This window comes from Moschus berezovskii, chromosome 13, assembly GCF_049115385.1.
Source record: "Moschus berezovskii isolate FMDL1 chromosome 13, NW_MosBer_1.0, whole genome shotgun sequence".
Classification (NCBI taxonomy): Eukaryota; Metazoa; Chordata; class Mammalia; order Artiodactyla; family Moschidae; genus Moschus; species Moschus berezovskii.
This window is the reverse complement of record NC_142472.1, coordinates 61,695,312-61,717,753: the sequence shown is the minus strand read 5'-3', so window position 1 is coordinate 61,717,753 and position 22,442 is coordinate 61,695,312. Positions and strand designations below refer to the sequence as shown.

General features: G+C 39.6%; 1 protein-coding gene across 3 annotated transcripts in view; it reads left to right on the top strand.

The window, feature by feature from the left end:
- Positions 1-569: 569 nt before the first annotated feature.
- SPART (spartin) overlaps positions 570-22,442 on the top strand; it is a 35,346-nt gene continuing 13,473 nt past the window's right edge. The window contains exons 1-6 of one of the 3 annotated variants that reach the window (XM_055426247.2): positions 570-709; positions 9,391-10,202; positions 15,952-16,149; positions 18,857-19,012; positions 21,544-21,667; positions 22,200-22,394. In XM_055426247.2, the coding sequence (XP_055282222.2) occupies positions 9,393-10,202; positions 15,952-16,149; positions 18,857-19,012; positions 21,544-21,667; positions 22,200-22,394 (1,483 nt within the window). In that variant the 5' untranslated portion in view covers positions 570-709; positions 9,391-9,392. Of the gene's footprint in view, positions 710-849; positions 1,036-1,155; positions 1,475-9,390; positions 10,203-15,951; positions 16,150-18,856; positions 19,013-21,543; positions 21,668-22,199; positions 22,395-22,442 lie in introns of those variants that run through there. The other 2 variants (XM_055426245.2, XM_055426246.2) reach the window with 2 other exon arrangements.

Here is a 22,442-nt window from a genome sequence, read left to right as displayed (position 1 = left end):
AGTTTTGTGGAACTTCAAAAGATTACTGCTAATCACAAAGAACAGATTATCTAAAGTTCACGATCTTAGTCCCTTTCTCTATATCAGAAGATGCAAGAGTCTGGGTTCATTAATCTTTAGATAGGCATCTTCACTATCTTGGACCAGTAACCAAAGCACAGACCGGCTGTTGTGCTTTTCTCCATCCTAAACTCGCCTCAGGGCTTATGTGCGGGGGCAGGGGCGGCTGCATTGGCTTGATCCTTGCAGAACTGGAAAATCAGTCTACATTCCCTGTCCAAGCACCGAAACTATCTTATTACTTTTAAAGAAGCGTACGTTTACTTTGATTTTCCCCTTTTGACTTTCCATAATCATAGACGGAATCAGCACATTTGCTATTTAACCTTAGGCGTCAGGAACTTTTTTTTTTATCATGCCCTTGCTACAAACTTTTAGCACACACGCCTCCCGCTAACCATCAACCCTCATCGCCCACCGCTCTAGACCCCTCCCTCCCGCGGCCTGGGGTCAGCAAGAGAGTAAGAGACTGCGCAAGCGCCGGACCGTCGACGTGGCCGGGAGACCCTGCTTGGGGAGTCCGCGCTGAGTCGCTGGCCCAAGTGGTTCTCCCGCGGCCTTCGGCCCTTTATCTTTTTCTCCCCCTAGAGTTTTACGGTGACTCAGACGTTCCGAGTGGACTGACGTCGCCCCAGAGGCCATTTAGAAGGTCTGAGCGGACAAAACTGAGGCTGGGCAGGCGGGGGACGAGTCCGCGAGGCAGCGGGCCCGCGTGGGCGTCACGTGAGGGCCGAGCTGCGGGGGCCGCGCGCTCGGGTCACGCGGGAGCCGCGCTGGCGGGCGGGGCGGGGCGGGGCGGCCGCGTGACGTGGTGCGCTCCGCGGCGCGCGCCTCCTCAGGCTTTGTCAGCCCCGGCGTGCGGGGCTCTGGGACCCGCGGGCCGGTCGGCGCGGAGCGCTGGGGGCCGGCGGCGGAGGCGGCGGCAGCGGCACCGCGAGCGAGCGGCCGAAGGGCCCAGCGGTCTGGCAGGCACAGGTGGGGCGGCGGCCGGAGGCGGGGAAGGAGTCGCCCCTGCGCGGATCCCCCCCAAGGCGGGCGGGTGGCGTCAGCGCCCCGGGCCTGCGGCCGGCTGGCCGGCCGGGAAGGGCCTCGGAGGCCTCGGGCCCCCATCCAGGTCTCAGAGGTGGAACTTTCGTGGAAGGGAGCGGTTTCGGGAGGGATTCGTTTGAGAAGTTCTTAGTTCACCCTCACCTCGCGTATCTCCGGAACCTCCGCGCTCGCTGCGCCCCCGCCCTGTTTACTGTTGGGTTGGAGGGCGTCGCCTGGGCCCCTCGGGTGGCGGTCCTCGCGGAGCATCTGTGGACCATTCTGGCCGCCCCACCCCCGCTGTTTACCGATTGTTCACCCTCACCCGGCGCGTACAGCTTCGTGAAAGTTCCGAAAGCTTTCTTTACAGAAAGTCAGCCACAAGTGGGTGGGTAGCTCGCGATTTTACTCCTTCGAAAACAGTTGTTCGTGTTTTGGGGGGAAGGGGGGGAGCACTGAGCACTGCAGAAGATTCCTCCGACTTAATTTCTCTGCCTGGAGAAAGTTGCTCTTGGAATGCGCAGTTTCGTGACACGGCATTATTGCGTTACTGTAGGGTTGGCCCAGTTCTCCACTCTTAATTGTAAATGAATTGCTTTACTCTGCCTCTTGAGGATGCTCCAGATTTGCTTTATTGTACTGTAATTTAATGAGCTTGTCTTCATTGTTGTTGCCTGTGAAATGCGTGGCCTTAAATGTTTAGGAATTCAACACTTTTCTTTGAAATTTCCGCAAGCAAAAATAGTATGAGAAGGTCCCCCTGCCATTATAAGTGGAGGTACTTTTTGTTTCGCTCTCTTTTACATTAGCAGACTTAAGTTGGTTACTTTGTGTGAAACGTATTTTGAATAAGAAGCTCTTCTCTCCTGTGTTCTCTCTTACCTGTGAGGCTTTGTGAAATATATAGTTCCTCTAGCAAGCCAAAATAGGGTGGGTTGCTACAGAAGGCAGTTACAGATAGATATTTGGAAAAAGTTCCTGCTCCTTTTGTTTGCTTGTTTGGTTGTTGGTTTTATTTTGTAAAGGGCCAGATGGGTGGGCATCAGAACAGCTGCTGCTCCTCCTCCTAGGGAGATGAATGGTTATATTATTAAAGACTACTTGTGATACTGATTGTAGCGTAATTGTTACTACTTTTAGTGTTTATGCGATTGAACTAATAAAGACGAAGTGTTTGGTTCACAATTGAACTTCTTTGCTCCTAGTATTTTCTTTTAAAGCGCGCGCGCGCACACACACACACTGTTATATGAAGTAAATGCGTTTTACTTTTATTAGAACGTTTAAAAAATGGGTTAAATGTGCCATTGGTATCTGGAGCCAGGTTTTGATTTGTGATTGAAAATGAATGTAGTGGTGTAGGTATTGTTTTCAGCCTGTCGTTTCAAAGGCTTTCTGTTCTCAACTTTAAAAATTAAAACACGAAGTCATGTAATAATAGCTTTTATCTTTTCAAAAGACTTGATAAGCACTTGACTATGGTTAGGGGTAGGATAGACTTCTTTGTTTTTGTCACTATCGTATAGTCCTTTTTTTCTGTGAAATGCATCTTCTCAGAGACTACTGAGAAAAAACAAATCCTGTAACAACCACAAAATAAAAATGTAATATTTTAGTAGAAAGTTTTTTCTTTCTGTGATGAGATTACCAACTACATTTCACCCGCTAGATCTCCAGGCTGTTCTCACTGCCGTATATATATATATATATATATATATATATATATATATTTCCCTCTGCAAAGTGAAGACGACAGCAAGGAAGGCTCTTCAGCAGCAGCTGACCCATGGAACCACCCCACCCCCCACCCCCCCACACACATGGACGTGTGCACGCACACCTGCCTTCCCTGTGAATAGCCCCCCACCCCTTTCCTCCAGTGACACATTATTTAGGAAATCTTTCAGCTCTCTATGTGAAATAAGTTTTTAAATAAAGATGTTTGCAAGGTAATACTGCTTCTACCTAGGGTTCCTTTATCGTTCATTCTTTCTGTCTTCAAATGCTATCTACCCTCTAAGACTTAAGCCTGAAGTCTAAGTAACTGAAACACTTCAGTTACCCTTCACACCTCCTTCACTCTGCTCACTTGTTCATATAGCAAGAGGTTTAGCTTTGGAGTCAGACATGTCATTTTCTTGACCAATACCTATTGAGCCTGATTCTTTGAATCTGCCTCTTCCATTTACCACCTCATTGACTAGTCCTTGAGCAAGCTGCTGAGTATTTGTTAAACATTTTCTAAATCAGAACAAACCTCCAAGGATATGAGGAGTAAATGGAGCATGTAACAGTGCCAAGCATATCCAGAGAGCTTAATAAAAGGTAGTAAATTACGGTGCTTCTAAGTGTCACAGACCACGCATGTCTCATGTTTGCAATATAATACCATAGTGAATGAATTTAGAAGTGTGTTTTAAATTTATTTGTGAACCCCCAAAATAATTTGTGTAAAACAATTCCGCTTGCATAGGTTTAAGTTGATTTATAATGTTTTGCATTATACTCTCAGGTGGTTGGAAAAGATGCAGTATCCCACATAGTATAGATACTGACATTTTAATATAAAATTGGTTCATCTCTCTTAACTGTATCTTGTGGGGTATCATATTGCACATTTATATCCATCACTGTCAGTTTTTTAAATATATGCTATTTTGCACAGTTCCTTTTTCTTGAAATTGTACTTTGATTTTATCCACTTATACTTTTACCCACTCCTGAGTATTCGCTTAATAGAGTCGGACACGACTGAGCGACTGAACTGAACTGAACTGAATTTATTTATACTCAAAAGCTTTTTATTCTCTGTCACAGATGTCTTTAATAAAAATACTTGTGTAAGTTGAAACTAAGTTTAAAAATTTTTCTTTGACTATAGCTCTAGGAGTTACTTTTCTTCTGGATTGAATTATTATAAGTAGTAATAGAACAGCATAATACCCGATGGATTTTGATAAATGATAATTCAGTATAAAAATGGAATTTTAGTGGGAATTTATATTTTAAGGAGATGGATAGTTGGAGTCATGCCTAAAATTGAAATTGACACCTGTGACTTTTGGGCTGTTTCATTCTACCATGAATTCTGCCTTTCCATGCTGGGAAATATACCATAGTAAAAATAGGAATGGGACTGTGGTATATTTGGTAAAGTTTTGCAAACTGAGAAGACTGTGAGAGGAGCTTGAAAGAGGAAAAGCAATAGCACGACAGCTAAACTGCAGGCATGTTGCCCATAGGTCAGTTTTAGTGAGGAGGGATCTGAAAGCCTTTTTCTTAAAATTATATATGTTGTTGTTAAATGTTCCTTGACAAATCTTCATGTTCCCTTGGGTACACCGTCCCTCATTTAAAGACTATTTGAGCTGTGATTGTCAACAGGGGATGATTTTGCAGCCAGGGTACATTTGGCAACGCCTGGAGATTTTTTTTTTTTATATAATTTTATTTATTTATTAAATGTTTGGCTGTACAGGGTCCTCGTTGCTACGCGGGCTTTTCTCTAGTTCCTGTTGTGACTTCTCTTGTTGCAGAACGGGCTCTAGGGCACTTGGGCTTCAGTAGTTGCCGTTCCCAGGCTCTAGAGCACAGGCTCAGTTGCTTTGTCTCATGTGGGATCTTCCCAGATCAGGGATCAAACCTGTGTCTCTTGGATTGGCAGGCAGATTCTTTACCTCTGAGCCACCAGGGAAGCCCTGGAGACATTTTTGATCATCTCGTGGTGGGTAGGGGGGGTCGCTGCTTCTGGCACCTCGTAGATAGAGATCAGAGTGGGGATAAACATCCTCCAGTGATCAGGACAGCTTCCCGTAATAAAGAATTTTCCAGCCCAAAATGTGAATCAAACAGATTGAGAAATCCTGATTTAGAGGATTCGTTCTGGAATCAGACTATCTAACTCTGTAATCTAAGGCAATAGGTTAGTAAACTCTTTTTGTAAAAAAGTGCCAGATAGTAGATGGTAAGATGTTTTAGGCTTGTGGGCCACATATAATCTCTGTTGCATATTCTTGTTTTTATAACCTTTTAAAAATATGAAAATAATTCTTAGCTCCAAGTTCTTTCACAAACACGTGATCTAAAGCAGTTATGGCCTTCAAACCTCATTTTTTTCCTTCTGCAGAGTACTAGTAACAGTAACAATGTCTCAAGAGTTGTTCCTAAGGACTGAATGAAATTAGCATCTAGCTTGGTCTCCAGCACACATTAAAGCTCTGTAAATGGTGTCCTTGGTAGTCATGGTGTCCTGTGAAAGTCACCCAGTCCTGTCTGACTCTTGGCAACCCCATGGACTATATAGTCCATGGAATTCTCCAGTCCAGAATACTGGAGTGGGTAGCCTTTCCCTTCTCCAGGGGATCTTCCCAACCCAGGGATTGAACCCAGGTCTCCTGCATTGCAGGCGGATTCTTTACCAGCTGAGCCACAAGGGAAGCCCAAGAATACTGGAGTGGGAACCTATCCTTTCTCCAAGGGATCCTCCCAACCCAGGAATCAAGCCAAGGTCTCCTGCATTGCAGGTGGATTTTTTTTTTACCAGTTGAGCTATCAGGGAAGAAAATGTGGTATCCTATAGCGTAGAGCAAAAAATGCCAAGTCATGGTGTTGTTCAAGACCCTGTTCAAGTCATTTGAACAAACTGAAGAGTGCTGGGTAAAATTCCTGGGTCAGCTCGCCATAGCGTTTGTAACCTCTGCTGTCTTGCTTTCTGAACTCTGAGCCTGCTTGTATCTTAAGGAAGGTGGAATGCAGAATTCTTATCCCATGATGTCTGAGGAAAGAAAGCATTCTACTGGCATTCTGTTCTAAAGACAGGATTCCAGGGTGGGTTTGTCAGTTTTCATAGGGGATTCAAGGTGGGACAAGTAAGATCTCTGGTTATAGTCGATTGTGTGTGATGTTTTCTAAATTGGGATCAAATATATATAAATGTACACACTCAATTTCTGTGAAGTCCCTGTATGTGACTGACCAGTGGTTTATTTTTCAGGTTAGAAAGTATGGTTAGGCTAGTTTGGTGATGCCTTCATAGTGCAGATGGTTGCTAGAAGAACCTTAAGTCCTTTAAATTATCCTGTCATAATTTTTACTGACTGAGATCACAGGAAAATAAAACCACAGTGTCTGTAGTAGGCACATGTGGGTATTGAGGGCTTGAGATGAAGGTAGTTGAAATTGAGATGTGCCTCAAGTGTAAAATATACACTAGGTTTTGAAGACTTAATGCCAAAAATAAGGATAACTATCTCATTAATAATTTTTATATTGGGTACATGGTGAAATAATATTTTGGATGTTTTTGGATAAATAAAATGCTATCACTGAAGTTTTTTACTTTTTAAATGTGGCTATTAGAAAATTTTAAATTACATATGTAGTTAACATTTATAATTCTGTTGGACAGTGCTGTTCTAAAGCTTTAGTTTACTTTTTCTAAAATTAGTAATTTTTTTTATCCTGCACGTATAAATAATTAAATATTTTTATAAGGCTTGCAGTGAAAATCAGAGATCCCACCATCCTAGTCTCATCCCTTACTCCCAAAGCTTGTATCCGTTTTCTTACCACTTTTGGTCTTTCTGTCTGAATCTGTAATAAATAGGATGCTTATATTGTTACTTTATTTTTCAGTGTTAGGCATTGTCCATTAACTTTCTAGTAGGAAAGATGAAATTTTAGGTCTCCCATGCTGTACCACAGGCACATAAAGTTTCTATCTTTCCATCTTCTCAAGATGGTTGTATTATAATTTGGCTTGCATCAGGATTCATTATTTATATTATTATGATATTAATCAAAATGGAAACATGCAATACGTTGATTTCTTTCTAGCTCAGCATCTTGTTTTCCTTGAAGTTAATAATTGTCTTGATTTTTATTTCCTTTGTTTGCCATGTACTTATTGCTGATTAAACCCTGAGTCCTCCCACAGTTAATACAGATGTCTTCTGAAAACTTAAGAACACATTAGGTATTTTCTTTATGTGCTTTTGAATTAAATCACCCAGTCTTCTTTCCAGGCTGGAGAGAAATAGTGTTCTTGGGCTTGGTTAGGAGAGATCTGAGGGTCTACTTTGTAAATTAGCTTTGAATCTGTCCCTTATTCAGTTCCTGTGCCTTTTGGAGGTTCTACCATGAAATATATGTGGGGCTGCTCCTCTGGTTTCCTGATTGACAGTGTAGGCTTCTGCTTCCTCAGATCTGTTTTCTGAGTTGTCATGTCTGCCGCCTCTTTCAGAACGCAGCACTGTTGACTGCCTGCATCCTCCCTCTTTGTGAGTTTTGGCTTCGTTATTTACTTTATTAATGGATATAATAAGTGCAGTATAGTGCATTAATGTTAAATTTACAGATTTGTAATATATGCATACATCCATGTAATCATCACTAGATCCAGATAGAGAGCATTCCCATATGCTATAAGGTTCCCTTGTGTCCCTTTCAAGTCTGTACCAGCACCTGTAATCATTAGTTTTGTTTCTGTCATCAAAGACTAGTTTTGCCTGTTCCTCAAAATCATACAGGATAGTAGTCTCAGTATGAAATCTTTTGTATGTACCTTCTTTTGTGCAAAGACTTGGTGAGTCATCCACATTGCAGGCATCAATTAAAAAAATCCTGTGTATTACTGCGTAATATGAACATGCCAGTGTTTATCCCTTCTCCTGTGGATGGGCATTTGAGTTGTTTCAAGATTTTGACTTTTGTGAGTAAAGCTGCTATGAATATTATTGTACATATTTTTGGTGTGTATATTTATTCATTTCTCTTGGTTCAGTTCAGTTCAGTTGCTCAGTCGTGTCTGACTCTTCGCGACCCCATGAATCACAGCACGCCAGGCCTCCCTGTCCATCACCAACTCCCGGAGTTCACTCAAACTCATGTCCATCGAGTTGGTAATGCCATCCATCCATCTCATTCTCTGTCATCCCCGTCTCCTCCCGCCCCCAATCCCTCCCAGCATCAGAGTCTTTTTCCAGTGAGTCAGCTCGTCGCATGAGGTAGCCAAAGTATTAGAGTTTCAGTTTTATCATCAGTCCTTCCAATGAACACCCAGGATTGATCTCCTCTAGAATGGACTGGTTGGATCTCCTTGCAGTCCAAGGGACTCTCGAGAGTCGTCTTCAGCACCACAGTTCAAAAGCATCAATTCTTCGGCGATCAGCTTTCTTCACAGTCCGGAATTGCTGGATCATAGAGTGGGTGAATGTACCTTAGATAGAAATGCCAGACTTCCATAATGGTTGTACCATTTTTCACTTACACCAGCAAAGTATATGAGAGTTCCAGTTTCCATCTTCTCTGAATACATGCCAGTGTTCAATTTCAGCCACCTGATAAGTATATAGAGTTGACTTTGAACAACGGGATTAGAGGTGCCAAGCACCACATAGTTAAAAATCTCTGTATTACTGTCTCTGCCTCAGCCATAAAGGAATTGATAAATAACAAGGGCAGAAAACTGAAACACTTTAGATTGAATCAGGACACAGACCCTCTTTCTTTTGATTCCACATGTTGTGATGACGCTAATCAAACACAAACTTTTCCCCACACTTAATTAAAGAGCCATAAAATGAAAATACAGTACTGTATTTATTGAAAATAATCCATGTATAGGTGGATCCATACTGTTCGCTGTAGTCATATATTGGGTTTTAGTTTCATTTCCATGAAGGAATCATGTGTTGAATGCCTTTTCACATGGCCATTTGTGAAGTATCTGTTCATGCCTCTTTCTCATTGAAAGGAATGGTTATGCCTTTTAATCTTGTGAGTCACTTTAATGGAGTTTGGGGAGGGAAGAGGGCTAACTGCATGTGAGAAACCTGCCACCTTTAAATGAAAGTAAGATAACTTTAAAGCTTCATTCAGATACATTTTTCCCCGTCATTTTTATCCTCTCCAATATGTGATTCAACTTCATTTTTAATTAGCTACTGTAATCCAGAAGTATAATGAATTTTAGAATGAGACTCTTTTGTTCCAACCTAAAAGATATAGGAAACTTTTTTTCTTATAAGAAATTGGAACAAGAAAATTATTCAGTAGCTATATTCTGGCTTATTCTCTTACGTTTTTAATTTAAAAGATAGTTAGGAGCAAGAGCAATGTTTATCCATTCAGCAAATATTGAGTATTTCCTGTATGTCACATCTAAATAGGTTTAGTAAATACATCAGTGAACAAAGACAAGCAAGGCTCCAGTCCTCTGAAGTATATTCAGGTGGGAGGAATTGATAATAAATAAGTAAACAAATATCTAAATAAGGTAATTAAAATATATTTCCTGTTTTGCAGAAATGGAACAAGAACCCCAAGATGGAGAACCTATTGAAATTAAGATCATCAAGGAAGCATACAAGAAAGCCTTTGTATTTGTTAATAAAGGACTGAATACAGATGAATTAGGTCAAAAGGAAGAAGCAAAGAACTACTATAAGCAAGGAATAGGACACCTGCTTAGAGGAATCAGCATTTCATCATCGGATCCTGAATACACAGGTCCTGAGTGGGAGTCTGCTAGGCAGATGCAGCAGAAAATGAAAGAGACACTACAGAATGTACGTACCAGGTTGGAAATTCTAGAGAAGGGTCTTGCCACTTCTCTAAGGAATGATCTTCAGGAGGTGCCCAAGTTGTATCCAGAATTTCCACCTAAAGACATGCCTGAAAAGTCACCAGAGCCTCAGTGCTTTAGTTCACTTCCTCAACACAGTGAAGTTAATGGAGGCACTTCAACTGCAAGTGCAGAATCAAGTAGTGCACCTACTACTTTGTCCTTGCCGTGTCAGAGTCATCTGTCCGAAGCACCTCCTGCCTACACTCCTCAGGCTGCTGAAGGTCACTACACTGTATCCTATGGCACAGAATCTGGGGAGTTCTCTTCAGTTGGGGAGAACTTCTATAGGAATCACTCTCAGCCACCTCCTCTTGAGACCTTAGGGCTGGATGCAGATGAGTTGATTTTGATACCAAACGGAGTACAGATTTTCTTTGTAAATCCTGCAGGGGAGGTTAGTGCACCTTCATATCCTGGGTATCTTCGAATCGTGAGGTTCTTGGATAATTCTCTTGATACCTTTCTAAATCGTCCTCCTGGATTTCTCCAGGTAAGCCAGAGAAAGAGGTAAACAAATTTGAAATACATGTAGAACATACTTTTATTTGATAATATTTATTATGTGTCCAAGACAGTGAATGCAAAAATGTTACTATAATTTCTAGTTCCTTTTTAAATTCATGAAATTTATGTGCCTTCAGCATCTATATTTGTATTTGACAACATTTTTTTTTCTTTAGATATAAAGTCTTGTTTTAGTGTTAAATTTGTGATGACAGGACCTGAAGGAGGTTGGAATATTCATCCTTTTAGTTTTTTATCTGAAGAAGAAACCTAATAACTTTAATTTCAGAAGGGATTTGTGTAACTCATGTGTGAATGTGTAACTGTAAATTTCCACAAATGTTGTCAAGCCTCCACCGAGGGGCTAAACTGGGCTAGATGCAGCCTGGTGTCTGGAACAGTGGACCACCCCTGCAGTCTGCACACATCCTGGGATATTTTTGGTTGTCACAGCTGGGACTAGGGTGTGTGCTGTTGCTACTGGCATATATAGTGGGTATAGGCCAGGCATACTGCTAAACATTAAACAGGATAGCTCTTATCAGTTTAAAAAAATAACTGAAAATGTCAGTCATGCCAAGGTTAAGAAACCATGATCTACAAGTAGAGACTGTGATGATGATCATCTGAGAAGTAATTCTAACTTTCCAAGCGTATACATTTATCAGGATACACTTGGCCCAAGAGCAAAGACTGTTGCTAAATAAAGGTTGAGGTTAGGACACTGTTATGGAACTCCTGAGGTATTCTGAAGGTGATGGTCCAGTATCAGTCTGTTTTAGTATGGGGAGATGGGTTTCTGGAAGTACAGATTCAGTATTCATTGAATATAACAAAAGGATCTGCATGGCAGGGAGCTGACTATTTGAGCAAGGCAGTTGCTTTTTAAAGTCCAGGTGATGTGGTTTAGCTATAGTACTAGTTATCTCCATTTGTTTTCTTTCTTGATATATTTTCAATTCTTATGCAGCTTTTACTTTATGAAGTCCACTTGAAGGTTGTTTACAGATAGTTGGAGATTTACTGGAAGTGTATGAAGGAGATATCTGGGAGCGTTGTTGGAAGAAAGACTTCATTAATAGACAGGAAGAATAGTGTGAATTTTAACAAGAAGTCTTAAGGTTGAAAAGAGTAGGCTTATTGATTCTGAGGGGTCTGATAAAAGAAAATATTTTCTGTTGAACTGGTAATAAAGTGGCGTTGTAAGAATGGAATTTAAAAAACCTTTGGGTCTTGGGCTACTGGAGATGCAGGGAATGAAAATTTGAAACATTCTATTGATTACATGAGCTCAACCATTAAAATGACTTGTCCTTTAGTAAAATTTGTTCTGTGCTTTACATTGTTTTTCTAGTGTCTCCTAGTTTGAGTCCTAAATAAAAAAGTAAAATTGTACCCAAAATTTGAGTCTTTTTAAGGGACTCTCATTTACATGTATTCAGTTATTTATAATAGTGTCCTAAAAGAGAGTTGCCATGTGTTTACTGAATTTTTTGTTCTTAGAAATCATTATTGCTTTATTTAGGAAATTAAAAATTAAAATTGGCAGACTAGAATTCTGTGGCTTCTAAAAACGATTTTTCTCTTGAATTTAGTTTTAATATACTTTTTAAACCTGTCAGATTTGTAGTCCATTCATATGGAACTTGGATATGAAGTTGCTCTGTGAAAGTGAAACTGGGAGAAGTCAACCTGTGGTGGGTGAGCTCACCAATCTATAATACTCTGCCCTGAGAAAGGTCTATAAGTTTTATTTGAGAAGATTTGAGGATTCTCCATTTCAATCAAGGTGACCAGAATGTAGTTTATCTTAGAGAAATAATGACACAGTAAAAGAAACCTTTCCCTAACTTTCATCATTTAAGTGTAACCATTACTTTTTTTTTGTTAAATCCACCACCAGTTGTTCATATTTTTAAAAATGTCTCATTTTTTTTAACTTTATCCTAAACAATAACAACTGTGAAATTGAGGAAAAGATGTTGTATTTTTCCCTAATACATATTGAAATATGTAGCCATTCAAATTTAAATAGTTCGTATATTACTTGAACTCATTTCACATACTCAGTTCAGTTCAGTCGCTCAGTCGTGTCTGACTCTTTGCAACCCCATGAATCGCAGCACGCCAGGCCTCCCGGTCCATCACCAACTCCTAGAGTTTACCCAGACTCATGTCCATCGAGTCAGTGATGCCATCCAGCCATCTCATCCTCTGTCATCCCCTTCTCCTCCTGTTCCCAATCCCTCACAGCATCAGGGTCTTTTCCAATGAGTCAACTCTTCACTTGAGGTGACTAAAGTATTGGAGTTTCAGCTTCAGCATCAGTCCTTCCAATGAACACCCAGGACTGATCTCCTTTAGAATGGACTGGTTGGATCTCCTTGCAGTCCAAGGGATGCTCAAGAGTCTTCTTCAGCACCACAGTTCAAAAGCATCAATTCTTCGGCACTCAGCTTTCTTCACAGTCCAACCCTCACATCCATCCATGACCACTGGAAAAACCATAGCCTTGATTAGATGGACCTTCGTTGTCAAAGTAATGTCTCTGCTTTTTAATATGCTGTCTAGGTTGGTCATAACTTTCCTTCCAAGCAGTAAGCATCTTTTAATTTCATGGCTGCAATCACCATCTGCAGTGATTTTGGAACCCCAAAAAATAAACTCAACCACTGTTTCCACTGTTTCCCCATCTATTTCCCATGAAGTGATGGGACCAGATGCCATGATCTTCATTTGCTGAATGTTGAGCTTTAAGCCAACTTTTTCACTCTCCTTTTTCACTTTCATCAAGAGGCTCCGTAGTTCCTTTTCACTTTCTCCCATAAGGGTGGTGTCATCTGCATATCTGAGGTTATTGATATTTCTCCTGACAGTCTTGATTCCAGCTTCTGCTTCTTCCAGCCCAGCGTTTCTCATGATGTACTCTGCATGTAAGTTAAATAAGCAGGGTGACAATATACAGCCTTGACGTACTCTTTTTCTCATTTGGAACCAGTCTGTTGTTCCATGTCCAGTTCTAACTGTTGCTTCCTGACCTGCATACAAGTTTCTCAGGAGGCAGGTCAGGTGGTCTGGTACTCCCATTCTTTCAGAATTTTCCACAGTTTATTGTGATCCACACAGTCAAAGGCTTTGGCATAGTCAATAAAGCAGAAACAGGTGTTTTTCTGGAACTCTCTTGCTTTTTCAGTGACCCACAGGATGTTGGCAATTTGATCTCTAGTTTTTTTGCCTTTTCTAAAACCAGCTTGAACATCTGGAAGTTCATGGTTCACGTACTGTTGAAACCTGGCTTGGAGAATTTTGAGCTTGACTTTACTAGTGTGTGAGATGAGTGCAATTGTGCAGTAGTTTGAGCATTCTTTGGCATTGCCTTTCTTTGGGATTGGAATGAAAACTGACCTTTTCCAGTCCTGTGGCCACTGCTGAGTTTTCCAAATTTGCTGGCATATTGAGTGCAGCACTTTCACAGCATCATCTTTCAGGATTTGAAATAGCTCAACTGGAATTCCATCACCTCCACTAGTTTTGTTGGTAGTGATGCCTTCTAAGGCCCACTTGACTTCACATTTCAAGATGTCTGGGTCTAGGTGATGGTGATCTTTACAATCACTGGGTCGTGAAGATCTTTTTTGTACAGTTCTTCTGTGTATTCTTGCCACTTCTTCTTAATATCTTCTGCTTCTGTTAGGTCCGTACCATTTCTGTCCTTTATCGAGCCCATCTTTGCATGAAATGTTCCCTTGGTATCTCTTGATTTTCTTGAAGAGATCTCTAGTCCTTCCCATTCTGTTGTTTTCCTCTTTTTCTTGGCATTGATCGCTGAGGAAGGCTTTCTTATCTCTCCTTGCTATTCTTTGGAACTATGCATTCAGATGCTTATATCTTTCCTTTTCTCCTTTGCTTTTCACTTCCCTTCTTTTCACAGCTATTTGTAAGGCTTCCTCAGACAGCCATTTTGCTTTCTTGTATTTCTTTTCCGTGGGGATGGTCTTGGTCCCTGTCTCCTGTACAATGTCACGAACCTCTATCCATAGTCCATCAGGCACTCTATCTGTCATATCTAGTCCCTTAAATCTTATTTCTCACTCCCATTGTATAATCATAAGGGATTTGATTTAGATCATACCTGAATGGTCTAGTGGTTTTCCCTACTTTCTTCAATTTAAGTCTGAATTTGGCAATAAGGAGTTCATGATCTGAGCCACAGTCAGCTCTCGGTCTTGTTTTTGCTGACTGTATAGAGCTTCTCCATCTTTGACTGTGAAGAATATAATCAATCTGATTTCGTTGTTGACCATCTGGTGATGTCCATGTGTAGAGTCTTCTCTTGTGTTGTTGGAAGAGGGTGTTTGCTATGAATAGTGCGTTCTCTTGACAAAACTCTATTAGCCTTTGCCCTGCTTCATTCGGTGCTCCAAGGCCAAATTTGCCTGTTACTCCAGGTGTTTCTTGACTTCCTACTTTTGCATTCCAGTCCCCTATAATGAAAAGGACATCTTTTTTGGGTGTTAGTCCCAAAAGGTGGTTATATATCATACTTTGGAAAATACAGCCATCAGTTTTATTGTAACTTGTCTGAAGTTTGATTTTTATGATAGCTGGAGAGGGCTTTTGAAATGACTAAAACAAACATAATCCACTAAAGTAAGAATTTGAAAATGTTTGTTAAGCAGTTTTCTAGGAAAGAGTCAGACTTGCACGCTTGATCTCTACATATTTGTATTCTATTAGTCAGATATATGATAGTACACCAGAATTTTCCATTGTTTATATGAAATCTTTCATCTCTTTGACTCACATACATCACACAATATTTGATAATAATCAATTGTTCTTCTAGGTTTCTTAATATTAGAGAATGTCTTGGTGAGGGGCAAAATTATATTCTGGTCACTGAAAGAATAATAGAAATTAATCCATTTGGATATTCTGATTTAAACTTAATTTCCTCTGAATTTAGATCTCCAGGAGGTGAGTTTAAGTCTTAGTTGGTAATGTTACCTCCCTATATGATGTTGCCGGGCAGCTTTTGGTTTCACTTTACAGTAGATAGTGAATCCATATATGTAACTTAATGTTAGTGAATCCATATATGTAACTTAATGTTCTTGCTCTATCACATCAGGTTGGACTTAGTAAAAAAAAAAAAAAAAAAAAAAACCTGTGTTTCTAATTAAAATAATTGTTTAGCTTCTCCTGTGGCAGATAACATGTGCTTAAACCCTAGCTTCACTTTTTGGTTGTTGACTCTGAGCAACTTAATTAACTTCTCAGTGCCTCAGTTTTCTTGTGGTCAAAATGACACTAACCAACATGGAATTGTTTTGAGGATTAAATCAGTAAATACATGTGGAATACTTAGAAACAGGTTGATTTTATTTAATTTCCACAAAGAGATGTTTAATAATAAAAGCTTAATTTACTTTGACCATTATTTATTTAAAGCTAGACTCATTATCGGTTAACAGTGGGCTATTTCAGGGCACTTGTTTTAAGATTGTTTAATTAGAGGAGCAGTAAGATTTTTAGCACAGTTCCTGTGTTTTGCAGGGGGATCAGACTAGCAAATGCTTGATTTTTATTGGGGGTTTGTTGCTGCTGATGGTTCTACAAAGCCTTATAAAATGCATTTCAAACCTTAAAGTGTGTATTTGCTAGTAAAACAATATTTAAAACCTCAGTGAAAACCTTGTTTTGTTAATTGATTTGTTTTCAATTAATCCTTACAGGTTTGTGACTGGTTGTATCCTCTAGTTCCTGATAGGTCCCCAGTTCTTAAATGTACTGTAGGTGCCTACATGTTTCCTGATACGATGTTACAAGCATCAGGATGCTTTGTGGGGGTCGTCTTGTCATCTGAATTACCAGAAGATGACAGAGAACTCTTTGAGGATCTATTAAGACAAATGTCTGACCTTCGGCTCCAGGTAACTTATGTGACACCTTCAGGATGAAAACCTACTTTAACATAATCACTCCTGCTTTCAAAGAAATTGTAATAAGCTCCAGTTTGATCAGTAGGAAATAATATATAATTTGCTTATGTGTTCACAAATATTTAATACACATTGGGAATTGGCTGTAAAGTGATTATTGTGGTCTCTGAAATCAAATTATCTCGGTTTGAATTTGAACTCTTGCACTTAATAGCTGTCTAATTCGAGTTGATCTGTACCTGAATGTTGATCTTCCCTATACTTTAAATAACATCCACTTTATTGGGCTGTGATGAAGATTAAAGTTAATGCCTTAAGACACATCAGTGCTAGCAAGTAGTGAGGGTATTAGTTCTTGTTAGGACTGTCTGTCTTCTCAGTTGGAAAAGTGGGCTAGTGGGACTCAATGGTGAAGTGAAGGTAATTTCAGCATTGATAGTGAAGTCCTCAGTTGTGTCTCTTTGCGACACCATGGACTGTAGCCTACCAGGCTCCTTGTTCCATGGGATTTTCCAGGCAAGAGTACTAGAATGGGTTACCATTTCCTTTTCCAGGGGATCTTCCTGACCCAGGGATCGAACCAGGGTCTCCTGCTTTGCATGCAGACGCTTTTACTATCTGAGCCACCAGGGAAGTTAGTTTCAGCCTTAGCAGATTGATAGTGTTAGACATTTTAGGGGTATGTCTTGAGGAACAGGTTTTGTCTGAGGAAATTGTCTTTGTTCTTATGATGAAAGAAGGCAAAATGTGATTTAAAAAGTGGTTAGTTATCCTGTTGGAGAAGGAAATGGCAACCCACTCCAGTGTTTTTGCCTGGAGAATCCCAGGGACGGGGGAACCTGGTGGGCTTCCATCTATGGGGTCACACAGAGTCGGACACGACTGAAGTGACTTAGCAGTTATCCTGTGAACTTGCCTCATTTAACCCATTTTCTCTGGCCAATACTGATCTGTTTTAGGAAGCTGAAATAGAATATAATGGAGGTGTTTTCTTTAGGTGTTCTTGCCCATCCTAATGTAGGACAAGGGAGGAAACCATTTTTGATTGTGCATATTGACAGTTATTAGAGGTTGAAGAAGATTGATAGCCTGATTTTATATGTATATATATATAGTATATATAGAAAACCTTTTATTTTCTGCTTCAATCAACAGATATTTAGAATTCATTATTTAACCTGGTTCTGTGTTAAATGATGGGCTGGTAAGAAAGAACAGAGGGGGCTATAAAAATTCATATGTAACAGCTCCTATTCTTGAGCATGTTAATAGTCTGTTAAATAACAACAGTATAGTGTAATCAATGATGGAAAAAAGTGAAAGGAGGTCAGAGAGGATTTCACAAAATAGTTTTGAGTTCAGTTATGAAAGATTTGTTCCTTTTATCTCAGAAAGTAGAATACACCTTCAGTCCATACCTGTATCAAACATTTAAGGGCAAAAGTGATGGGAGCAGGTCACCAGGTAAGAGATACGTCAGAGAGTCATCTCAGCATTAGATTGTAAGAACTGTGTATGAGAATGACCTGATGATCAGTATGAACTAAAATGCCAGGTATTTAAGCTATGCCAACAAAACCTATGACCCCCATACGGAAGTGTGTGTGGCCTCAATATGTTCAGGAGAGTTTACAAAGACAGCAGTGTGGTCAAGTGGGTATGGGTTCAAATCTAAGCTTTGCTGTTTACTAGCTGAAGAGACGGAGAAGGCAATGGCAAGCCACTCCAGTACTGTTGCCTAGAAATCCCATGGATGGAGGAGCCTGGTAGGCTGCAGTCCGTGGGGTCGCTAAGGGTCAGACACGACTGAGCGACTTCACTTTCACTTTTCACTTTCCACTTTCACACATTGGAGAAGGAAATGGCAACCCACTCCAGTGTTCTTGCCTGGAGAATCCCAGGGACGGGGGAGCCTGGTGGGCTTCCGTCTATGGGGTCACACAGAGTCGGACACGACTGAAGTGACTTAGCAGCAGCAGCAGCAGCTGAAGAGAGTGACATTCTTAAGTAATCCAGACTTTTTATGGAGCTGTTAATCTCTTCACCCCTACATTTGTTTGACCTGTATTACCAACTAGGCAAGAAATTAAACTGACCTTTAGTTTAGTTGTTTATTTCCTCTGTTCAGTTTTATTTTTCGGTTGCACGTTATTTTTAGCTTTCTTTATTGTCCTAGAACTCCAACAGTAAAAAGCTTAGTTACTCGCTATACTTTTGACTTGTCTTTACTCTTAAGCATTCATTCAGCAAAATGTATGTAAGCAGATTACCTTCAGTGTTGAGTGCAGAAGTGAAAAAAACAAAAGCAGCCTTCCAACAATGCAGAGTAATTAAACTGGATATGAGGTTGGTTAATTTCCTTTAAACTCATTTAGTCCTATATGTGTTTCCTAAAGCTTATTTATTATTTAACTAAATTCAAGTGTATCTGCATCTGATTTTGTGATCACTTATACCAGCAACTGCTGTAAGTTTATCTCGCATACCTTTTTGTCTTTTGAAATTTACTTTAGGCCCTATCCTGTGAACCAGAGAACTCAAAAAGGTTTGAGATTTGGTGATGAGATAAAAATATAGAGAAAGACTAGCAAAAGTAGTTGTAACACACTGTCATTTGAATAAGTATATTGCTGCAGCATGATGTACCATAGCTTAGAAGAAATGTGAATTTGAACTAAATTGAGTCCTTTATTCCTAGACCAACTGGGACCGGGCAGAAGGAGAAAATGAATTCCAGATCCCTGGAAGATCAGGATCTGCCTCTGACCAGCTGAAGGAAGTCAGTGGCACTGACATGAGACAGCTGGACCCAGGCAGTAAGGATGTGCGTCATAAGGGAAAACGAGGGAAAAAGGTAAGAAAGTGAGTGAAAAATCAACAAGGTATGAGGGTGTGTTCTAGCCTAAAGGTACCTTTCACCAGTTTAAATTATTTAAAAAATCCCCATTTACTAAAGCAGAGCAACTTGCGGATCACGGAGTGATCACTGGTAAAGTAGTTAGAATCAGTGTTAATATTTCCCTTTCCAAGTATTTATATAAACTGTCTTAAACAATAGTCTGTGTTTGGAGGATACAAGTTTTTCAACTACTGGAAAGATTTTTACATTCACATTAATGATGAATATGCTTTTTTGTTTTGTATTATCTTCTACCTTCCTATATACACCAAGATCTTGGGTCTAGGTATAGTTTTCCTTATACTGCCATTTTTATTCAGTTCCTTATTTCTTCATGTAGTCAGCAGAACAGAGAAAATGGGCATTTAAAAATATATATTTAGCAATTTCTTCTTTCATTTTTTAGATTTCTATGTTATGTACCAAATGTTGAATTTGGATTAGAGGTCAGTAAGTATTTATTGAGTGCTAGAAAGCTGAGCATAATAGAAAAAAGTTGAAATTCCTCATCTCAAATATTTACCATCTTGTGGGTGGGGAGGATAGATTAGCAAAGAGAGAAGTTCTGCCCAATGTGATGGTTAGATGAAAGTACATAAGTGGTATAGAAGTCTCGGTTGTACCTTCCAAGAAGATGTGTGGTGTGGGAAGCAGTTGAGGAGGCTCCTCCTGTAGGGCATTATGGCTGAGATGAGTCCTGAGGTGAAGTAAGCAAACCTGTGAAGAAGGAAAGTACCGTTGTGTGAGTATTGAATTATAAACAATTTGGTACTGTTCATCGTTGTAACTCACAAGTGCTTGGTAATTGTCTTTGGAATTAATGAATGTCACATGAATATTGTACTTTTACACACCAGCTGTGTGTACACACATAACTGTGGGTTATGTTGAGCATCTTAGACCAGCTTTATGAGGACATGGGCATTCAAAATGAAAGTTAGAAGTTCATTTTTAAAAATTTAATTCCTTGATTAAAAAAATCAAATTACATAAGATGGTAGATACCTTTGAAAAGCTTTACTTCCACCTTCATGCCTGTCTACACCTTTCCTTCTGCTGTTGTAGGTAATTTTATTAGTGTCTTCTGTTTCTTTTATGGGTTTTTTGAGGTGTAGATAAAAGCAAAATCTGTTATTATTTCTCTCTCTCACATATAAAAGATGGCATCATATATCGTGTCCTAGAACTTCCTCGGTCTTTTTTAGATTGTATTTCATTGTATGAATAGATCACAGTTTATTTAATCAGCCTCTTATTGAGGAGTATTTGGTGTGGTTGTTTGCTATTACAAACAGTGCATCAGTGAATAACTTTGTAGAGCTATTGATTCATACATCTGTAGGGAATTCATCAAATTCTTAGAGGTGGGGTTACTGTGTCAACAGATAAATGCATTTGTGATTTTGATAGATCTTGCTGCATTACCCTTTCTAAGGATTGCACAGTTCAGATGGTACCTGGGGTACATGAACACCTGTCTCCCCACAGCCTGCTCAGCAGAGTGGATGATTGCTCTTTCTGTATTTTGGCAGTGCAATGATGAGAGAAATATACTGGAATATATTAATTTGCATTGATCTTTTTGTGAATAAAGTTGAGCAGATGTGTAAGCGTAGCTCGAATTTTGTTTTCTGTGTGGTGTCTAGTCATATCCTTTCTCTGTGATGTCTTGTCATGTCCATTTTTATTACTGGGTTGCCAGTCCTTCTCAGTTTCTAAGAACTCTTTATATATTATGGACATTGACCCATTGTCTTTAGGTTTTATTTATGAGTGGCTTTTTCCCACATGAAGAAGTTTTTGTTTTTAATGTTTTATATTTTAAATCAGGTTGTATTTCTGTTAGGTTAAATTTGAGTTTCAAGTTGTTTTATAGTATTATGAGGTCTGAGTTAGCCTACTGCTAAGTATTTAGAATGAAAAAATAAATTTAGCTTTGAAAATTTGAGGGTTGGCCCTAGTCATTGAATTAGCAAGTATTTCTGTATTTCCTGTTTCCATTCAAACGGAATGGCAGATTCTGTGTTTATGTATTTTTATTTGCTTTTGCTTGATGTCTGTCAAAACCAGTTCATTTGGATGCATTCTTCGTTACTGATTGAGTTATTTAACACATCTTTTAACCTTACCGAGGACTGTATGCGTATGGGTATTTAGGGGAATGATAGCCCTCTGAAAGAACTCAGTCTAGTCAAGGAAAGAAAAAAGTCAATTTAAATATAATCTGATAAATGCTGTATTGGAGGTATGTTGGTGTTAAATCTTACTTACCAGTGGGACCTAACGTAAGACCAGAACAGTTTTCAGCTTCATGGTGGTTATGGGTATTGTGTTTTATATACTAAAATGTACTAATAATTAGGTTGGCTGGAAATACTTTCATTCATTAGTATTTCTTGGCTTAGTATTTTATTACAAAATGCTTATGGTTTTCCCTCATCTTAGTTTTTATTATTTTCACTTCTTGAAATATTTTTACCATTTAGACTAAAGGTACTTCAAGTGAAGAAGTTAATCTGAGTCACATTGTACCCTGTGAGCCAGTTTCAGAAGAAAAAGCAAAGGAGTTACCTGAATGGAGTGAGAAAGTGGCTCACAACATTTTGTCAGGTATTACAGTAATGATAACTTTTTTCACTTATGATGTGAAGCTTTTGGGTGGGTCCCATTAGAGAATACTTGGAAAGATGCTATTTTCTGTTATGGTTTTAAATGATCAGTTTATAAGTACTTAAAAATAGAACTGATCTCTTCGAGTGTTACATATTGTCAGATTGGTGTAAGTTCTACTTAGTTTATTTTTCTCTTTTTTCACTCTTGGGAGAATTGGTAGTGAAAAGCTTCAAGAAACCCCAAGCTTTCAGAATAACTCTGAACGTAAAATCAGTTATTTTCCTTTCCCCTTGGAAATCCCCCCTTAATCTTGGTATAGGTATTAAATGTATACCATGAAAGTATGAAAGTGAAAGTTACTCAGTTGTGTCCAACTCTTTGCGACCCCATGGACTGTACAGTCCATGGAATTCTCCAGGCCAGAAAACTGAAGTGGGTAATCTTTTCCTTCTCCAGGGATCTTCCCAACCCAGTGATTGAACCCAGATAATCAGTCCTAATTTTATCCAGTTATTTTTCCCTTTAAAAGGTGCTTCCTGGGTGAGTTGGGGCTTGGTCAAAGGTGCTGAGTTTACTGGCAAAGCCATCCAGAAAGGAGCATCTAAACTCCGAGAACGGATTCAACCAGAAGAAAAGCCTGTGGAAGTTAGTCCAGCTGTGACCAAGGGACTTTATATGGCAAAGCAGGCAACTGGAGGAGCAGCTAAAGTCAGTCAGTTTCTGGGTAAAGTGACTTTAGATTCCTTTACTACTTTTTACTTAAATTAAAAAT